Source organism: Corvus kubaryi, unplaced genomic scaffold (assembly GCF_017639235.1).
Source record: "Corvus kubaryi isolate FWS band 111438036 unplaced genomic scaffold, C.kubaryi_AGA036_p1.0 37357, whole genome shotgun sequence".
Classification (NCBI taxonomy): Eukaryota; Metazoa; Chordata; class Aves; order Passeriformes; family Corvidae; genus Corvus; species Corvus kubaryi.
This window is the reverse complement of record NW_024581117.1, coordinates 7,377,928-7,394,863: the sequence shown is the minus strand read 5'-3', so window position 1 is coordinate 7,394,863 and position 16,936 is coordinate 7,377,928. Positions and strand designations below refer to the sequence as shown.

General features: G+C 38.3%; 1 protein-coding gene across 14 annotated transcripts in view; it reads right to left on the bottom strand.

Moving 5' to 3' along the window:
* The window catches only part of PRUNE2 (prune homolog 2 with BCH domain), a 138,120-nt gene extending 121,227 nt beyond the window's left edge, over positions 1–16,893 (bottom strand). For all 14 annotated transcript variants that reach the window (XM_042033145.1, XM_042033149.1, XM_042033147.1 and 11 more), the window contains exon 1: positions 16,777–16,893. In XM_042033145.1, coding sequence (XP_041889079.1) covers positions 16,777–16,812 — 36 coding nt within the window. In that variant the 5' untranslated portion in view covers positions 16,813–16,893. The remainder of the gene's footprint in view (positions 1–16,776) is intronic.
* Between the last annotated feature and the right edge of the window lie 43 nt (positions 16,894–16,936).

Below are 16,936 nucleotides of genomic sequence, written 5' to 3'. Positions count from 1 at the left end.
GACAAATTCACATATGAAGAGACATTAATGACTGATTAAGACATCATCCTCAATGATTTTTGCTGAATCCTCTTACTTAACACCAAAATGGGTAATTCATCATCCCTGGCAAATCTGCTGCCCTAGCTAATTCAAAAGACAAGAAATATTTTAAAAAGAAAATGGAAAAATATGGTTAAAACAAGCAAAATAAATTACATGAATAGTTCAACTTTTACCTTTCAGTATCTCCTAGTTTTGTACTGAAGACACTTTCATGTATTTTTCATCTATGAAAAACAGTGATATCTGTGCCCTCCCTCACAGAGGGGCTTGCTAGATTCTCTTTAACAGTCCAGGTCTTGGTTTCAAACTGAAGAGCATACTGTTGGGAAAAGCAATCTCCATGGATTTCTGTGCCTACTGTGGTTAAGAAGAAACGGTCCAAAGGTAAGGAGAAGTAAGTATGCTAGCAAAGAACAATCTTTTTCTCAGGCTTACCTTACTTCCACTAAAACACAGAGCTCAAAACTTGCTTAAACTCTGATTCTGAATGTAAAAAAATCCAAGGTACAACATCCTTCCTAGGTCTCACGTCTCTGGGAGTGCGGGGGAAAAAATCCTCAACCAACAAAAAAAAAAAAGGAAAAAAAAAAAAAGCATAAAAGTACAAAAAAACACAAACAAAAAGCCAACACAAAACAAAAAATACCCGAACAAAAAAACTACAAATAAGCAAACAAAAAACAAAACAAAACAAAAATCACACCAAAAAAACCCCACAACCCCCCTCTCCAAAAACTCACAAACAAAAACAAAAAAAACCCTTATGTCCATAAAAGGGACATATACAAGCCAAAATATGCTCACAGCATCCAGGCCTAGATTTTCCTACTGGTAAACTCTGAGGACACTGGTAGGGCATCTAGAACTGTAATTCGACCTCACCTCACTGATGAGCAACACAACTTACTCCAACTCACAGACATGCATTTTGTGCCAATAAGACAATTCCTGTATTTTTAGTTATAAGAATGCTACAAAGCATTAACTAAAATTTCTCTGTATCCTCAAGGTGTTTAAGGTGTTAAAGGGATTCACTGCCCTTGGAAATACTGACAAGCATCCAGATAAACACTTGTCAGAAGAGGAACAGTGGTAACATTAGAAACTGGAGATGATTTCACAGCTTTGCAGTGTAAGGTCACTCTCTGCTCCCAGTCTGATATTCTTTTAGCTTATTATTCCTGCTTAGTTAATTGCATACATCTCAGCAGATCAGAGGACCATTACACAGTATTTTGCATAACATACGTATTTTGCACTGAAAGAACAAATGGAGTAACTACGTGTAGCTTTCTTTCCCTTATATGGGAAGCATATACTAGCCTTGTACTGCTGTTGAAAGGCTATTTGTTCAGCATTAACGGAATTAGGAAAGTCTATGAAAAATAAACAAACCATAATTCTTTCATTTCTTTTACCAGCTAAGTAGAACAATAATTTTTGTTAGCATCGGCCAAAGAGGACATGGTATAATGGCAATATAATTATATGCAGTCATATTTGAACATTTAATCCCTAGCTGTAGAGGAAGTACATACATATAAGCACCAACATATATATTACCACTCCAGAATAAAAAAAGCATGTCATGTCATTAAAACAGACATACTGACTTAAAAGATATATGAGATACTCTACTACAAGATATTAGTAAGCTGTTTAAATTTATAGGAACCTACAGAGGATTTATGATTTGAGACATCTATTACAGCAATGTATGAGAAGCAAATATTGAGAATGAGATCTACTTATAAAAATAAAAATAGATTGCTATGCCTGTCTGAGGAGAGCCACACTTGCTGAAATCAAATAAATTTTGCACTCCTGTGATTTAAAGCCCAGCCTTACAAATACCTTGTAATGATGTCCATTAATTTGGGGAACCAATATGTTAACAATTATAGTAGTTAGTATCACGATTAGCATCAAAATTAGAAGTTTAAATTGTATTTAATTTTTTCCTTAAAACAAGCCTGTAAGATATACAAATATCAACATATAGCCATGTTTTAACAAAAACATTACTTAAATTACCTGTTTTGTTATGAAGGGTATACTGTGAAGCGTTTGGGCTGTCTAATATTCTTAACATAACATTAGCGAGAAAATCTGCAGTTCTTACTCCGCTGACAGTTAGTCTGTGAAGTCAATGTGATACAAAACTATAGCTGTACTTAACAATAAGATGAAACTCAAAATGCCATTTAAAAATGCACAGCACAAGGAAAGTTCGTAACACGGTTAAATGAAATCTACACCTAACTGCTCCTCATAAGGGAATTCTCTTTGCAGCATAAAATGTTGGGTTTTTAACGCTTCAGCATAAAAAACAACATTCCAGAGAATGCAGGAGAAAATATTTAATTAATTAATTTACAAAATTACAAGAATATTTAATAATATATAACACCTCAGAAAAAAACTGCCATCAGTTTTGGATGCCTTTGGATATATGAATACTTCAGGAATAGTATGAAGAGTATTGAATAGATATGAATACTTTGAAAATAGTAGGACACAGAAGACAGATACCACTGCTAAGTAATTCCTTCATCCATCTTGGCTAAGTGATACTAAGAGAGTGACAGTACCCAAAAATTAAACTAATGGAGTCTCAGTATAAACATCTGAAAGGGAAAAAGGGAAAGGGGAAAAAGGGAAAGGGGAAAAAGGGAAAGGGGAAAAAGGGAAAGGGGAAAAAGGGAAAGGGGAAAAAGGGAAAGGGGAAAAAGGGAAAGGGGAAAAAGTATTAGGTGCTGCACGAAAGGCCACCCTGTCAAAAATAGAAATAACATTGTGGTTCAGCATGACTTTCTTCAGAAACAATAGAAAAATCTTTTTTCCACGGATTACTCAGCAGGGGAAGATATGGGCACCAAAGATGAGAGAGAGAGGAAAACTCCTCTCTGTGTGACTGGAAACACCCTATTTTCAACTGACATTTGATTCCCTTGATTTACACTGTTCTTTGGCCTCCCAGTACAACGATCTAATTTATGCAGGTGTTTGTGTAAGAGCTAACCAGGAAAAAGACCTAGCTACTAAAGCTCAGTGGGTCTGAGCTATTTTAAACTTTATGCATGTTGATTCATTTTAATTAAATGCCCTCAGAAACATTTGCAATTATGGAAAGTTGGGACACTCTGTAACAAAAGTAACCAAAAATTGCAGACAAAGAATGTAAATGTAGAGAAAATAAGTTTCCATGATTCAAGTTAAGTTTGCGAGTTTATTTAGACTTTTAACAGAAATTAAATAGGACACTTCTGCTTTTAATAAATACGACCATTCTACTTTCACTTTTGTCTTTTGGTAGGTTTAGATCTATTAGTTGGTATGGAGGTTTGTTTTGCGGGAGGAAAAGTGTATAGGGATATTTCTGCTGGAGTTTTTTGTTGTGGTTGGAGGTTTCTTTGGTTGGTTGTTTTTTGTTTGTTGGGGGATTTTTTTGTGTAAGTGTATCATACTCAGTCCCTGGCCTGGACCCTGTCTTACTCAGCAATCATGCCAAATAAGGTTCCAGAATCTCCAGCAATCTATTCGTAACTTAAATGTGTCACATCATGCCCTTGTTCAAAATAGTACTTGGTGTTAACGAATAGGGATAGAATGGGGCTTGCAAGTACCCAAGTACTTCTGTAAAGACGCAGAAATGGCAAGAAAATTCCCTTGCCCTGTCTGCTACCTATTTCTACAGACTTCTGTTTATTTTTATTACAGAAGTGGTTTCTAACTCTCAGTGCAGATAACATGCTCTCCTACCACATACCAAACTGATTCACAACAAACTATCACAAAAATGAGTTACTTTCTAAACATTCAGCAGTGTGTAAAGGAGTCCTCAAAACAAATGCTGTGGAGGGTTACTCTTCCGAAAAAAAAAGAAAAAAGGTGTATCTGAATTGGGAAGCAGGCCACTTCTGAGCTTCTCTGGACTGTCACAGATCAACAGACTATTGTGAGGGCTACATCTTTTTAATGTGAAGATAAATAGCCTTTCAGTTATAACTGTGTACAGTCTGAATGACTCCCAGTCACCTGTTCTGTCTATTGCAGCTATGTATTCTGCTGGGATCTCTGAGGGATGGAGCTTATCCTGTCCTTCCTGTTAAAAATGACAAGCCAGTTGAGACTTGAAATGCTTTCTAAAGAATCTGTGATGCTCTGAATGTATCTGTTCATTACACACTTATTAATATCCAGGCTTGGAAACACATGCAAGAGTATATCAAATTATGGCCACAAACAGACCTATTTTAGATTTTGTAGAAAAGCTTGAAAAAAATTGTTTACCATACTTCTTTTTGTTTTAAAGGAAGAATTAAAAGCTCTTCATATTTCACAGGATCATAAAATCCTTGAATATTGCAAGCTGGAAGGTATTCATGGGACCATCAAGTCAAACTCCCTGATTCTTGCAGGACTACTCAACACCAAACCAGATGACTAAGATCATCACCCAGACTCTCCTTGAATTCTGAGAGGCTTTGACACTGTGAACACTTCCCTGAGAAGCCTGTTCCAGTGACTGACCACCCCCTCTCTCTCAGCAAAGAATCTTTTCTAATGTCCTGCCTGAACTTCCCCTGACACAGGGTCTTTCCATTTTCTTATGATCTATCACTGCTCACAAGGAGAGATCAGCAGTTCCCCCGCCACCACCCTGTCGGGGTCTCACCTCAGCCTTCTCTTCCCTCAAGCTGAGCAAACCAAGTGACCTCAGATATTCCTTGGAAGTCTTGCCCTCAAATTTTTCCTTCACATCAAAGTGAAAATAGAGCATTAACAGTACTTTATTTCTTTAACCGTGTTTCTCAGAAAGGCAAAAGCTATAGCTTGCGATATGGGCATAAGGAAAGCCTAGTTTCCTCCTTTAGAGGTGGAAATTTACCTAAGAGGTCAGTGTTTCTAATACTTACAAAAGATTCCAACTGGACCAGTCTTATTCAATAAGGTCTCTACTCCCATCACATCAGGAATTTTCTTGCCTATCTCAATAATTTCGAGAAACAGACTTCCTAGGGTTTGTGTTTCTCTCTGTGTGTGCAAGTGACAGAGAATGTGAGTGTATAAACAAATCAACTACACAGAAGTGGTAATTTAGTAGTACGGACTAAGTGAAAAGTGCTGAGGCTGAGATGCCAGGTCAGACAACTACACTCAGTGTTTGCAGTTCCTTTCCCTTTTCCTTTTGCTAACACATACAATCTCTTCCTAAAGAATCTACATAGTCACTTGGGAAACCTTAAAATCCAAACCTGTACTTTAAAGTGAGTCCCGCATTCTCACAATGCAAGAGATCTGTAATGGAGATGTTCATGCATCTGAAGCAGATGCTCACACTTTATAATGCCTGGAATTCAATCATCCTCTGAGTTTTCAAATTGGACAGAACATGTCAGACTACTATACCAGCTGCAGTTTCTGATATTGTACTGTGGTTCCAACAATTATACGAAATATAGATGGATAACCCCTTCTGATTTATGGAAGCCAAAAGTAAATTCTGCTCCTACAAACTGCTGTTAATTCAGTATCAGTAATTATTATCTGGTTGGAAGAAAAGCAACTAAATTCTAATCACTACTTAATACGGCAACTAACTAAGTTGCTTTTGCCACAACATCATAACGTGGCACTGATTTGGGGTCTGAAAATCTGAAATATGCGACAACAAACAAATTCTAACTAGTTTAAAAGGTAAATAATTAAGCACTCAGTTAACAACGGAGGACACATGCAAGCAAGCAGAACCAGAAAGATGTAGAATGTCATTTCACATCTCGTTTAGCATCTTTGCTTATTTTCCAGTGCAGCAAAATGCAGAAGCAGACAAGATAATCTGTTTTCTTTAGAAAAGACAGCATGTTGTATGGTGGAAGTGAAAGTGGCAGTTCAGAAACAATCACTTCCCAAAAGGCGAATTTATCCTAAAACACAAGATGTATGAAAGAACATATCTGTACCTCATTCGTTGGCACAGAAGGAAAAGACAAACTACAGTATCACCAGCACTAATGAAGAACCAGAGAATACTTACGCTGCAATGTTCTGGAACTGCTGAATGTTACTGAGTCTATACTAGTTTCACACACACGGTACACCCCTCTACTCTTAAATGCCACATGGCAGTATCACAGTCTGCCTGCTGAGTATTGTACTTGCTGGAAAGAAGAACGAGAAGAGAAAAAAACAGAGCAGAGAGAAAAAATAAAATAAAAATATAAGTATCTCATTACTTCACCCTCTTTGGAAACTACAAAGTTGAGGAGAAAAGGACACAAGAAGGTAAGTCTGCCTGCTCAATGCTGTCTGCATTAAAAGAGAGCATTTTTATATTTAGTGTTCCATTTTTGCATACTGGGGCCACTCTCTTCTGTTTTACCCAGCATAGATATAAACAAGATCTCAGCATTTTCAGTCAAGCAGAGTTCATAGTCTTCATACTTACCTAAATTTAAATAAATATATTTCTTTAGATCAGTTTTTTTCTTTATCAACTGGAACTTTTGTTTTACTTAGAATATGTAAATAGATGAACTTTTCAGACCATGAGATTATAACTGATTCAATTATCAGGGGGGTGGGGGGTGAGGGGGGGAAAGTTGATGACTGCTTTCATTCTTTTTTTAAATGAAGGCTCAACACCTTGGTATTGAGACAGGCTCATACCATACCACAACTATTGCACAAACTTTGCAAAACAGATCAGGCAAAATATCTCTGACCCAGCCTCAGAAATCCCTCTTTCACTGCACAAAAGGTGACAGTTAAAAACTGTGCAATGATCTTTAAAATGTGAACAAATAGCTAACATTACATTATTTAATTCATTTTCACATGTGATCTAAAACAAGGTATGAGCCAGTGTCTCTGGAAATCAAAGACTAGAATTTCAGTCTACACCACTCTCTTACCCCTGGAATGAAGGCTTTAATGCATAGTTATACCATTTCAATCTATGAAACCTTTTTTATTCTTGTTCTAGGACCATCAGTGCTGAAGTTCTAGTGTACGTCAAATTTTCAAGGAAGGGAAGGCATCCCTCACCATAGCATGGAACTGCCTTTATGTAAGTTTATGCAATTTGCCTTTTAGGACATGCAGAAAGCAAAGAATTGTACAAAACCATCCCATACCTCTTCCTTTGATATACAAAACAAATTTTGTGTAAAAAAGTAGCCAAGTTGCAAAATTTTAAAGCTGGTTGCCACAGCTGCGCAGCTTATCCATCATTAGCCTCTACAGCCCCATCCTGTCACAAAGAGACAAATGCACAGATTTCCTCTAGGGTGGTAGAGAAGAAATATATAATCCTTTACCACAGACCATGCCCTAGTGATACCTCTCAGTCTACAAACCCCTCACAGATTGAATGAGTAATTAATCTTGAATTTTAAAAAAAAGTCTGTAATTCAGGTGAACTTGAATTACAATATTTTCGCTAGTCAAAAAATTACCACACCTACTATTTCAACTAAATCGAAAAAGGCCAAGTCTGTCTTTGCAAAAAGGGGAAATTTCATTTGTTTTCTGCACTACAGTTATTTCAATTGAATGGGTAATTGCCATTTTTATGTTAGTTAAATTTAAAAAAATTTTAAAAATCAAAGAAGCACAGAATCAAATACAAAACCATGAGGAGACTGGAAATGAAACAGGAGGTTTAAATCATATCTGGTCTTTTAACATTACAAGGCTATTCACTTCAAACACGTATAAAAGACATGCAGGAACCCAGCAGACTAACCTTTCCAAGATTTCATATAGACCTAAACACCCTCTTGCAGATACAATACTCAGGTACATCACAAAAAGCCACTTGTTCTTCTAAGTAATGTGACTGCTAAGGGTAAATCAAAAAGATTTATCTGTAAGAAAACTAAGTAAACATATATGAAACTTGTGCAGACTGCATCCAGGCATTGTCAAAAAATAGTAGTTTATTCTTCCAGCAGGTTAAATCATCACTGTACTCCATCTGACTCAGCTGTAACACTGCCAGGCCTGCAAATGACTTTGACTGAATGTTAAAACCTTTTCTAAGTCAAAGAAAGGCTGCTGAATGAGTCAATTGATTATTTGCCAACTGTCTATATTTAGGACTGTCCCTGCAAGTGTTTAAAAGTTTACCATTTATCACTGCTTCAAAAAAAGTCAAATATATTCCAAACAGAGCAATTCCACTTCTCATCAAAGGGAAGTTCTCCTCTTTCCACCTATCCCACTGCCTCCAGAACAGCATACAATGTTCACCAAGTAGAATATGCCTGTCTCGGTAGCACTCCAGATTCTAAGTCTCCACGTATTTCCAGGATTCATAAGAGCATGATAGTAGCTAAAAAACAATCTAGAGTTTTCTTCTTCCCTACCAGCTCCTCCTTGATCAGGATTTTTTAATCAGTACAATAAAAGTGCAAGGAATTATTTATGGAGAATGATAATATTTATGCTATGTATCACAATGTACCATAATGAGATTAACCATTAGGGAAGAGGTCACTACAGCATGATGTTAGTTAGCATGGTTAGTTAGCATCAGGGACTGCATACAGGGCCACTTCCACACAAAAGACTAAATCAAAAACCAAAACTGTGCTGATTAAAAGCAGACATGAACACAGTTATTGCTGTCAAAATACAGCAAGATCAAATTTCCTAAGTAGTACAAAACAGGTAAATAATTTCAGGTACACTGCAAAATCTCACTGTGCTTTAGACAGAATTTGTTATAAGGAGGCTTAAAATTAATAAATTGCGGCTAGGAGGAAATGTACAGAAGCAGGTTATGACTGTGCAAGATGGAACTGGGCCAGTGCATTAGGTCTATTAGGTCTATTACACATTATTCAGTTACTGTCAAATGATTAAGTAAACAAGGAAGGAAGACCATCTGACGTCCTCCAGACGTCATCATTTTCTGAAATGTTCTTAATCTTTTCACTGTCCATCCTCTGTCCTTACTGTGCCACAATCTATTTGGATTTCATTAGAACAAATGATACAATACCTGTTGTTAAGGACCTGTTTATCTGTTATTGGGAGCAGACTCCCTTCTTTGCAGAAAAAGAATGTAACAGGAGTGTTACCAAGTCATTTAAATCCTAAGCCTGATCTCCATCAGGACTCCAGGTTGGCAAAGAGGACTTCTGTGCTGCTCCAGTCCTGCCCTTTTCAAACTAAAATCCCACACCTATTCCACATCTTCCCAGCATAAACACAATCATGCAGTCCAACTGAGCATGGTTAAAGCTGAGGTTTTACTCCCTCTCCTTTTACTATGCCTCTCTCTGGGAGTAACATACATCACATATATAAGGGACTAAAGAAAGTATCCGACCTACAACTCCAGCCTGTAATCCTAGCATCATATTCAGTTTAGACACACACACCTTACCTACTGCGAAGTTCTGCAGGCCTGTTCAGCTCATTAATCTTTCCTACCTAACTCAGAGCTAACACTCTGGCTATCATTACCTGATGGTTTAATCACATAAACATTATTTGGCTTCAGCAGATTTAAGCTGGCAGCTTCCACAACCACGCTGTGGAAAGTCTTCCCCTCCCAGCCTGTGGGCTCTGACTCTGCCATATTGGCTCTGCCCATAAAGATCTCTCTCTTCCTGCCCTCCTTGCTCCACTACATTCAAGAAAATGCCTCAACTACATCTTGCTACCTTTTTAAATCCTTCTCTGCTTCATCTGTCATTTCCTATTCAATAATTATGTTTTATCTTCAGACAGTCTATAACAGAGGAATAGAAAGAGTAATCAGGTCATTTCATTTTCTCTGATGTTGTCCTATGCTTAAAGACGTTTCCAAACCTCATCAACTTTCTGGTTTAACTCCTACCCAAAACTGCCCTTTGCTAAAATGCTAACTAATAGGCTAGGAAACATAACAGCAACTATTACCACCATACTACTTCTTTGGATTTATCTACGTCCTCCAATACACCCAACAGACCCTTAGGATAGGAACTGAACCCATTTTTTAGTTAAGTATTTGCATACAATCTAGCACAACAGAATCATGACCACACTTTAATAGTTATGTGATACCCTAGTAAATATCCTACAGCACTGCACTGAAATGCCTTTAGAATTTGTGTGTAGAACAAAGTATAAAGTATGTCAGCTACAACTGCAGTTGATTCAACACCCCGAAAGTTAACCAGAATAGAATTTGGCCTAATCACGTATGATGTGCTTCACTTATCACTGCACCAGAGACTGATGAAGAGCAAGGTATGTAGGTTATTGTTTTAAAATGCTATTTCTATCATCCCAAACAATGAAAATCCATGGGGGAAAAGCCTTTTTAATTCTCATTTTCTGCCATGTTTGTAGTCTGTCAGACTTTAGTGGAACTGTAAAAGGCTATTAAATTACCCATTATATTTTCCTTACCACTACAGGTTGCTTCTTAAAGTAGTTTTACATATGTTCAGCCAATTCATATTTTATTTTGGTTTGCTTATATGCAGAAGCTTTCTCTCCCTCCTCTGGGAAACTGTTTTCCTTGCTAAGAGACCTCATTTTCTGGAAACACTTTCTTTACTAAGCCTCTGCTGACTGTTTTGCAATTTCATATTTATACCTATGTACATGAATGAATGATTCCTTCCTTTCTTTGCATTGCTTCTAGCAACCTCATAGATCCAGACTGCTCTCATGTCTCAGTGTAGCAGTAATTTAATCAAGTTTTATGTTTAGTTCATTTTTTCTCCTTGGAAATCAATTCTTTAAACAATTTTTTTATGATTCCCTGAGTTCTTTTCCCAGTTAAGAAATATTTCTGGTTATGTGGTACCCATAAGATAAGGAAGTATTCTACTTGAAACAACACCATGATGACAAAAACCAGCCCTTTCATATTATTGTAACTGCTCATAACTATGCTTTGCTTAAAAATTTATCTGAGAATTACGTTGGTGCAATGCTTATACTTTTTTTCCTTATTACTAATAAACACTGAGTCTGGTCATGTTTCTTGTACAGATTTAAGTAATAAAAGGTTAATCAGCTGTAATACTCCCATTTTCCAACCTTCTTAGGTGTATATACAACTTCTAAATCTGAGTTTTCCAACTGGAGTCAATATCATTACTCATACTCTTTAATTCTTACATAGTGTAAGTGCCTTGCTAAGTGGAGTCAAGTCCCTCGTGTGCTGCTGGATGAATGCAAAGAAGATACATGTGAGGGTAAGACTTGATTCTTTGTATTAATGCTTGAAAGCTTTTTTACTCCTCAGCTTGCAGAAGTTCAGTTTCTGGGAAAAGAACTTCTGCTTCACTGCTGTAATGTCTCTCACTTCCCATAAAGCCAAAACTTTATTCCAGCTCAATAAAATATTATTTTCAAAGTAACCACTGCCTACTATTGATAAGAAAACTCCAGATAGGAAAATAAGAAGCAATATGAATAAACATGTAAGTGACTCAGCTTGTTTTTAAACTGCGGTCACATAAATCTACTCAAGTCATGCCATCATCACTAACTGTTCTTTGAGCTTCTTTGCCTCAGAAACAAGCACAACATTCATTTTTCATATCTATCAAAGCAGTGCCTTAAAAGCCTTTTTTACTGTTCTCAAGGGCATCTCCCTGGTCAAGGGTCTGGCCCTCAGTCTGGAAAATGTCCAGCCACACAGTCCAATATTTCTTTGGGCACACTTGGCTGGGGTTGTAATTCCCCGTTTGTCCAGTGTGTTACCCTGCCAGGTGTAACACTGGTGTAGCATCATGATCTCTTTTCTTGTATCAGCAAGGGATTAAAAGAACTTCAATTTTTAGAAGGTTTGGGGTTTTTTTTCCCAAATACTGTTAACTGCTGAAGATGACATAGCATTTAGAAACATCATTTCCCCAGCTAATCTGCTATTCTCTGCAGGAGGAGGACCATCTTTCAATTACTAGTTTAAAGCAGTTTGCTGCAGTATGTGGTTATCTCAGTACCATCAGCACATTAAGCCTTTCTGGGGCTCATTCTGTTCCCTGACTTCCCTGAAGCCAGCATACAAAGCATTAGGCTCTCCATTAGGCACAGTCCTAAAGCCAGGGAAAAAGCATTCTCTGCCAGTCCTTGTCTCAGCATCTCCCTGAGGCAATTCTATTTTTCTTTTTTTTAAATTCTTACAGCTTCTTTCTTGACAGATGCCCTTGATTTAACTTCTCACAGTCATTCCACATCACTGCAACAGTCTGAAGCACATACGGTTACTTGAAAAATACCTAATTTAAGTACCTTCTTCAGTACACAGTATTCCGCATCTGAGAATTACTGAAGAAATAGTTCTGAATGTTTAGTTCTCTATTTAATTGACTTTAACATCTTGATAATCACTTTGATAATAATTTTGAAGTTACATCACTGAAACCTTAAACTTTTGATTTGTTTTCCTGAATAAATTATACAAAATTATGTATTCACTCATCATAATCTTCTCCAACTGGATGGAGCTTGCCTGTACCTGAAAGAGTCTAATCCAGAGAGATTAATAACATACTATACTGGGGAAAAGACAGTGTTTGTGAAGTATGACATTTCTGTACAAAATTGTTTAAAGTTCATTAAAGTTCTTGAATAATTCAGTAAGCATGCAGAGGACAAGCAAGTAAATGCTTGTATCTGGATCTTCCAAAATACTACTGAAAAGTTTCCTAGAGGCCAATAAAGAAACAAAATCACCAAAAAAAAAAGGGGTGTCATCCTTTCATGACATACTACAGAATTAAAAGTTAAGGAAAAAAGGACAGGAACAAATGGTCAGCTTTTCAATGAAGAAAAAATAACCATGAAGGATTCTCCACAAAGATATGTGCTGGGATATGTACTGTTTCTCATATCCATAAATAATAAATAATATTACTTCCAGTAGGACAGGCAGGCAAATAATGAAGTGGAAAAAGCTTCAGACAATACCAGATTATTTAGGAGGGTCAAATCTTTAACTGGCTACAGGAACTGCAGAACGGACTCATGACACTGAGGGACTAGGGAATAAAACAGTAACTGGAAATGAGAGCCAAGAAGTGCAGGCTAGGGAAAATGTGAGAAAACAACCGATCTTCATTTTTAACTGTATTGAGGTGCTGTACACTGTCAGATGAACTTTAAAATTAAAGATGAACTTTAAAATTACTAAGCAGCAAAAACATCGTGCATGCATTTTACATGATACTCTGAAAGCATCAGAAAAATGCCTTCTGACAGTAAAACAGAATAAGTAGGATAGCAGAACCCTTATGAAAATGGAAAAAAAAAGAGAAGTCATTATACTACTGTCAGTATTTTATGCTGTCATGACTTAAACCTGACAGGTGGTTCTGGGCTCCACAGCTTTCAAACTGTTAAATAAAATCTTCAGAGTAAGGGCAGAGTGATAGAATTATGCTCCTGCATGAAGGGGCAGTAGAAAACCTTAGCTTGGAAATGTCTGAAAGAAGACAAGGAGGATATGGTAACACTTAACTAAAGACCAGAGAGAAAGTGAAATAAAAATATTCACTCAGGTAGAAGAATCATGGAACACACATTAAAATTGTCAGGCAATTTAAAGCAAACAAAGAGGGATATTGTCCCCCTCACACAAAGCACATGATAAAACTGTAAAACTCACTGTCTCAGGGATTTTGTTGAAGCCAAAGCATAAAAAAACCCAAGCACATGACGTAGCCAAATGTATGGAAGATGGTTCTAGCTGTGGCTAACATGTTAGTTCAGCTGTACATTTTGATCTAGGTTTACAGCACCTCATCAGCCTGTGTATTCCACTGTTTATAATCCCCCACTAGACAAGACAGAACAGTTTAGAAGGACCTTTGGTCTCATCTAGTCTCACCTATTCTCGCATTAGTACTAGACTTACAAAACATGGAGAAAGACCTGCAGAACTGAACCATAAATGTGACAAAACATGAGTACAGGATTTCTTGTATCCTGACATATATTGCCTTCTAAAATTTTTCCTCCTTGGTTTTACACAGATTATACGTAACAACTTTAAAGATTCATTCTGAAAATTAATGAGGATGTTTTACAGTTGACAAGCCACAAAAGCAAAATTCATTGTTCTTTGGAAGAATAGTCTAGTTGAGACTTTAGTATTAATAGATAATACACAGAGAATTTTCCTCTCTAACAATCAATGAAGGTACACAATACAAAGTCTTAGAAAACAAAAAACAGCCATGTCCTTTGTGCAGCATACTCTGAGGCTATAATTTGTTCCATGCGGATAAACAGCCTTGATTAATGTTGTGGCTGGATCCAGACCCAAATGAATGACGAAGCACTTCCAGTAACAGGTTCCCCTGCACAGTCTGGAGCAATTGTTCCTCTGGAGAAAATTTTCCTTTATTCATTCCAAGTAGCAATCATGTAGTCAGTGCACGGTAATCTGTTTAACCTAACAGGAATATCTGTGGTGTGAAATACCAGCACTGTGAGATTGGCATCACCAGGCCTTTTACCATCTTCCACAGATATGGCTGCAGCAGCACAACACACAGCAGCTCCTTTGCCCTTAGTCATTCACCCATTTCCCTGCACAGCTTTACCTTACATCAGTGCCAAAACAAAGACTGCTCACTGTTTGGCGTCAACTCAGCCTATGGCTACCAGCTGAGAAAGATTCCCCACAAAAAACCTGACGAAGCCAAAAGGAAAACACATCATCAGCCTTTCATGTTGCAGAATGCAAATCTTGAATTTCTCCGAGTTATCCTTTTCAGGCCACTGTAGTACAAAGTAAACTGGCAAATTGCAGTCAACCTATAAGATGCATAGATCTGTTCTGACCTGAACACTCCAGTGCTCAGATGCCTCTTCTTCCCCAGCCATGCTCAGCTGACATGCCCATACAAGGACACATCAGTCAGAAAGACACTCTCTCCCCACTATACCACTCCTGGAGAGGAGACCTCCTCCAAAACATGCCTTTTCCTCCCATGATTCTGAAAGTACAAAGAGAATTCTGCATTTCTTTTGAAAACCCACATTACAGGAATATAAAGGGATGTGCTCTTGTGGTGTGTTCAGTTGCTGTTCAGTTGCTCCCCGCTTCATCTAATTGAAACAAAAAATATTATCTGTTCTCCGTTTTTAATGGGCCTCTTCAGACTCTGGTTTTCTAGACAACTCCTTTCTGATCATCAACAGCTATTCAGAAAGATTAGTGCAATATTTGCTTTTACAGATAAACAAATTGTTTTTACTGCTCGCCATTTACTAATGGGAAGCACTATCATTGCATAATTAATGTCTATTAAGTAAGACTACCTATGATGTACTTGAGCAAAAAGTTTGTCAAAACCACCAGCATCTCCATCTCAAATTCTGCAATATATGAAATGCTAATGTGAAAAATGTATTAAGGATTTGTAACTGCACAGTGCAGTATCTTTTAAGAGGGCCAAAAGAGTGCTTATGTGAAAACATAAGGGAAATACTTTAAAATCTCCTAAAAATGCATTGTGAAACAACTTAGTTGGCATGTGACGAGAATGACACACTTCATGTTTATTTACCCTTCATATCTGCCAACACAGTTAAATATTAAGGAAGCCACCAAGGGATTAATTCTCTCATCTCTTTCTCCAGTCCTCTAAAACATTACTTAGTTCTCTGATTTCCAATAATGCATGACAAGAAGGGATAGTATAATAAATCATCTTTTACAAATCATTTTAGATACAGAACCATGTCTATCGGAGAAAGACCATCTTGGGTTCATGATTGCTCCCTCTCCAGACAGTCTTAACAGGTCTATGAAACTGGTAAAGCCCTACAAGTAGCAAGTACCCAAAAACAGAGGATAAAACAAACAGACGTGGGATAAACCCTGTAGTACTCCTATAACTGAACGCATTTCTTAGAGCAGGGATAGCTAGTGGGCATGTAGGCTACACATGAAAGGTAAGAAGTCAGTAAAACCGAGTTTTGCAGAGAAAATAAAAATGGAAAACAACTTAGCCATGTTGGCCTAAGACCATCCCAGTCTTAAAAACATCCTACTTTTGCACTGCACATAACAGGGAAAACAGCACACACTGTCTGGGGTAGACTGACAGTCACTATAAACAAAATAAATACACTGCGGTTTCAGCATAGCCCTACCAACAAGTCGTTTGAGAACAGGATCTATATACCTCTGTGATTCCTAAGACAGTATTAATTACCTATGACAACCGAGACACAGTTGTGATGCTGAACCTTGATAATCTTTGCATATTGCTCAGTTATTTAATGTCTTGCCAATCCAGACTTATTCCCAACTGCAAGTGTCATTCAGACCACAGAAGAAGTACTTCTTCAGCCACTTCACATACCATTCCCCCCCCTCCCTTCAACTATGCAACTTGATGCATCTTAAAGTCTCAAGAAATGTGCCAATAATCCCAAAACGGCATGCTGACACCCCCCACAATGCCTGTCAGATACGGGCTCGTGGGTTCCTAAAGCAGAGGGTTACTCAGCAGTTACTAGAGAGCAGCAAGATGTGAGAAGAAAACGCATCCCTAAAACACGCCGCAGCCCCAGCCGCTGCGAAGGTCACCAGCCCCATCCTCTCCCCGCCGCCCGCCCGGGAGGACGACAGCACTACCCCGAGAAGTTTCGGAGAGCACCCGCGGCCGCCGCACCCGGGGCTGCGGAGGCGAGGCCGATGGCTGCAGTCACCGGCAAGTCGGCCGAAGTCCCGCGCCCGCTGCCCCCGCCGTGACTCACCAGCCTGGACTGGGCGCGCTGCAGGAACTCCTCCATGGCGCCGGCGGGCCGGCCGGGCACAGGGCAGGAGCGCGGCTGGGCTGCCCGCACGGCGCTGCCCCGCACGGCGCTGCCCGCTCCCCGCCCCGGCTCCCCGCTCCCCGCCCCGGCTCCCCGCTCC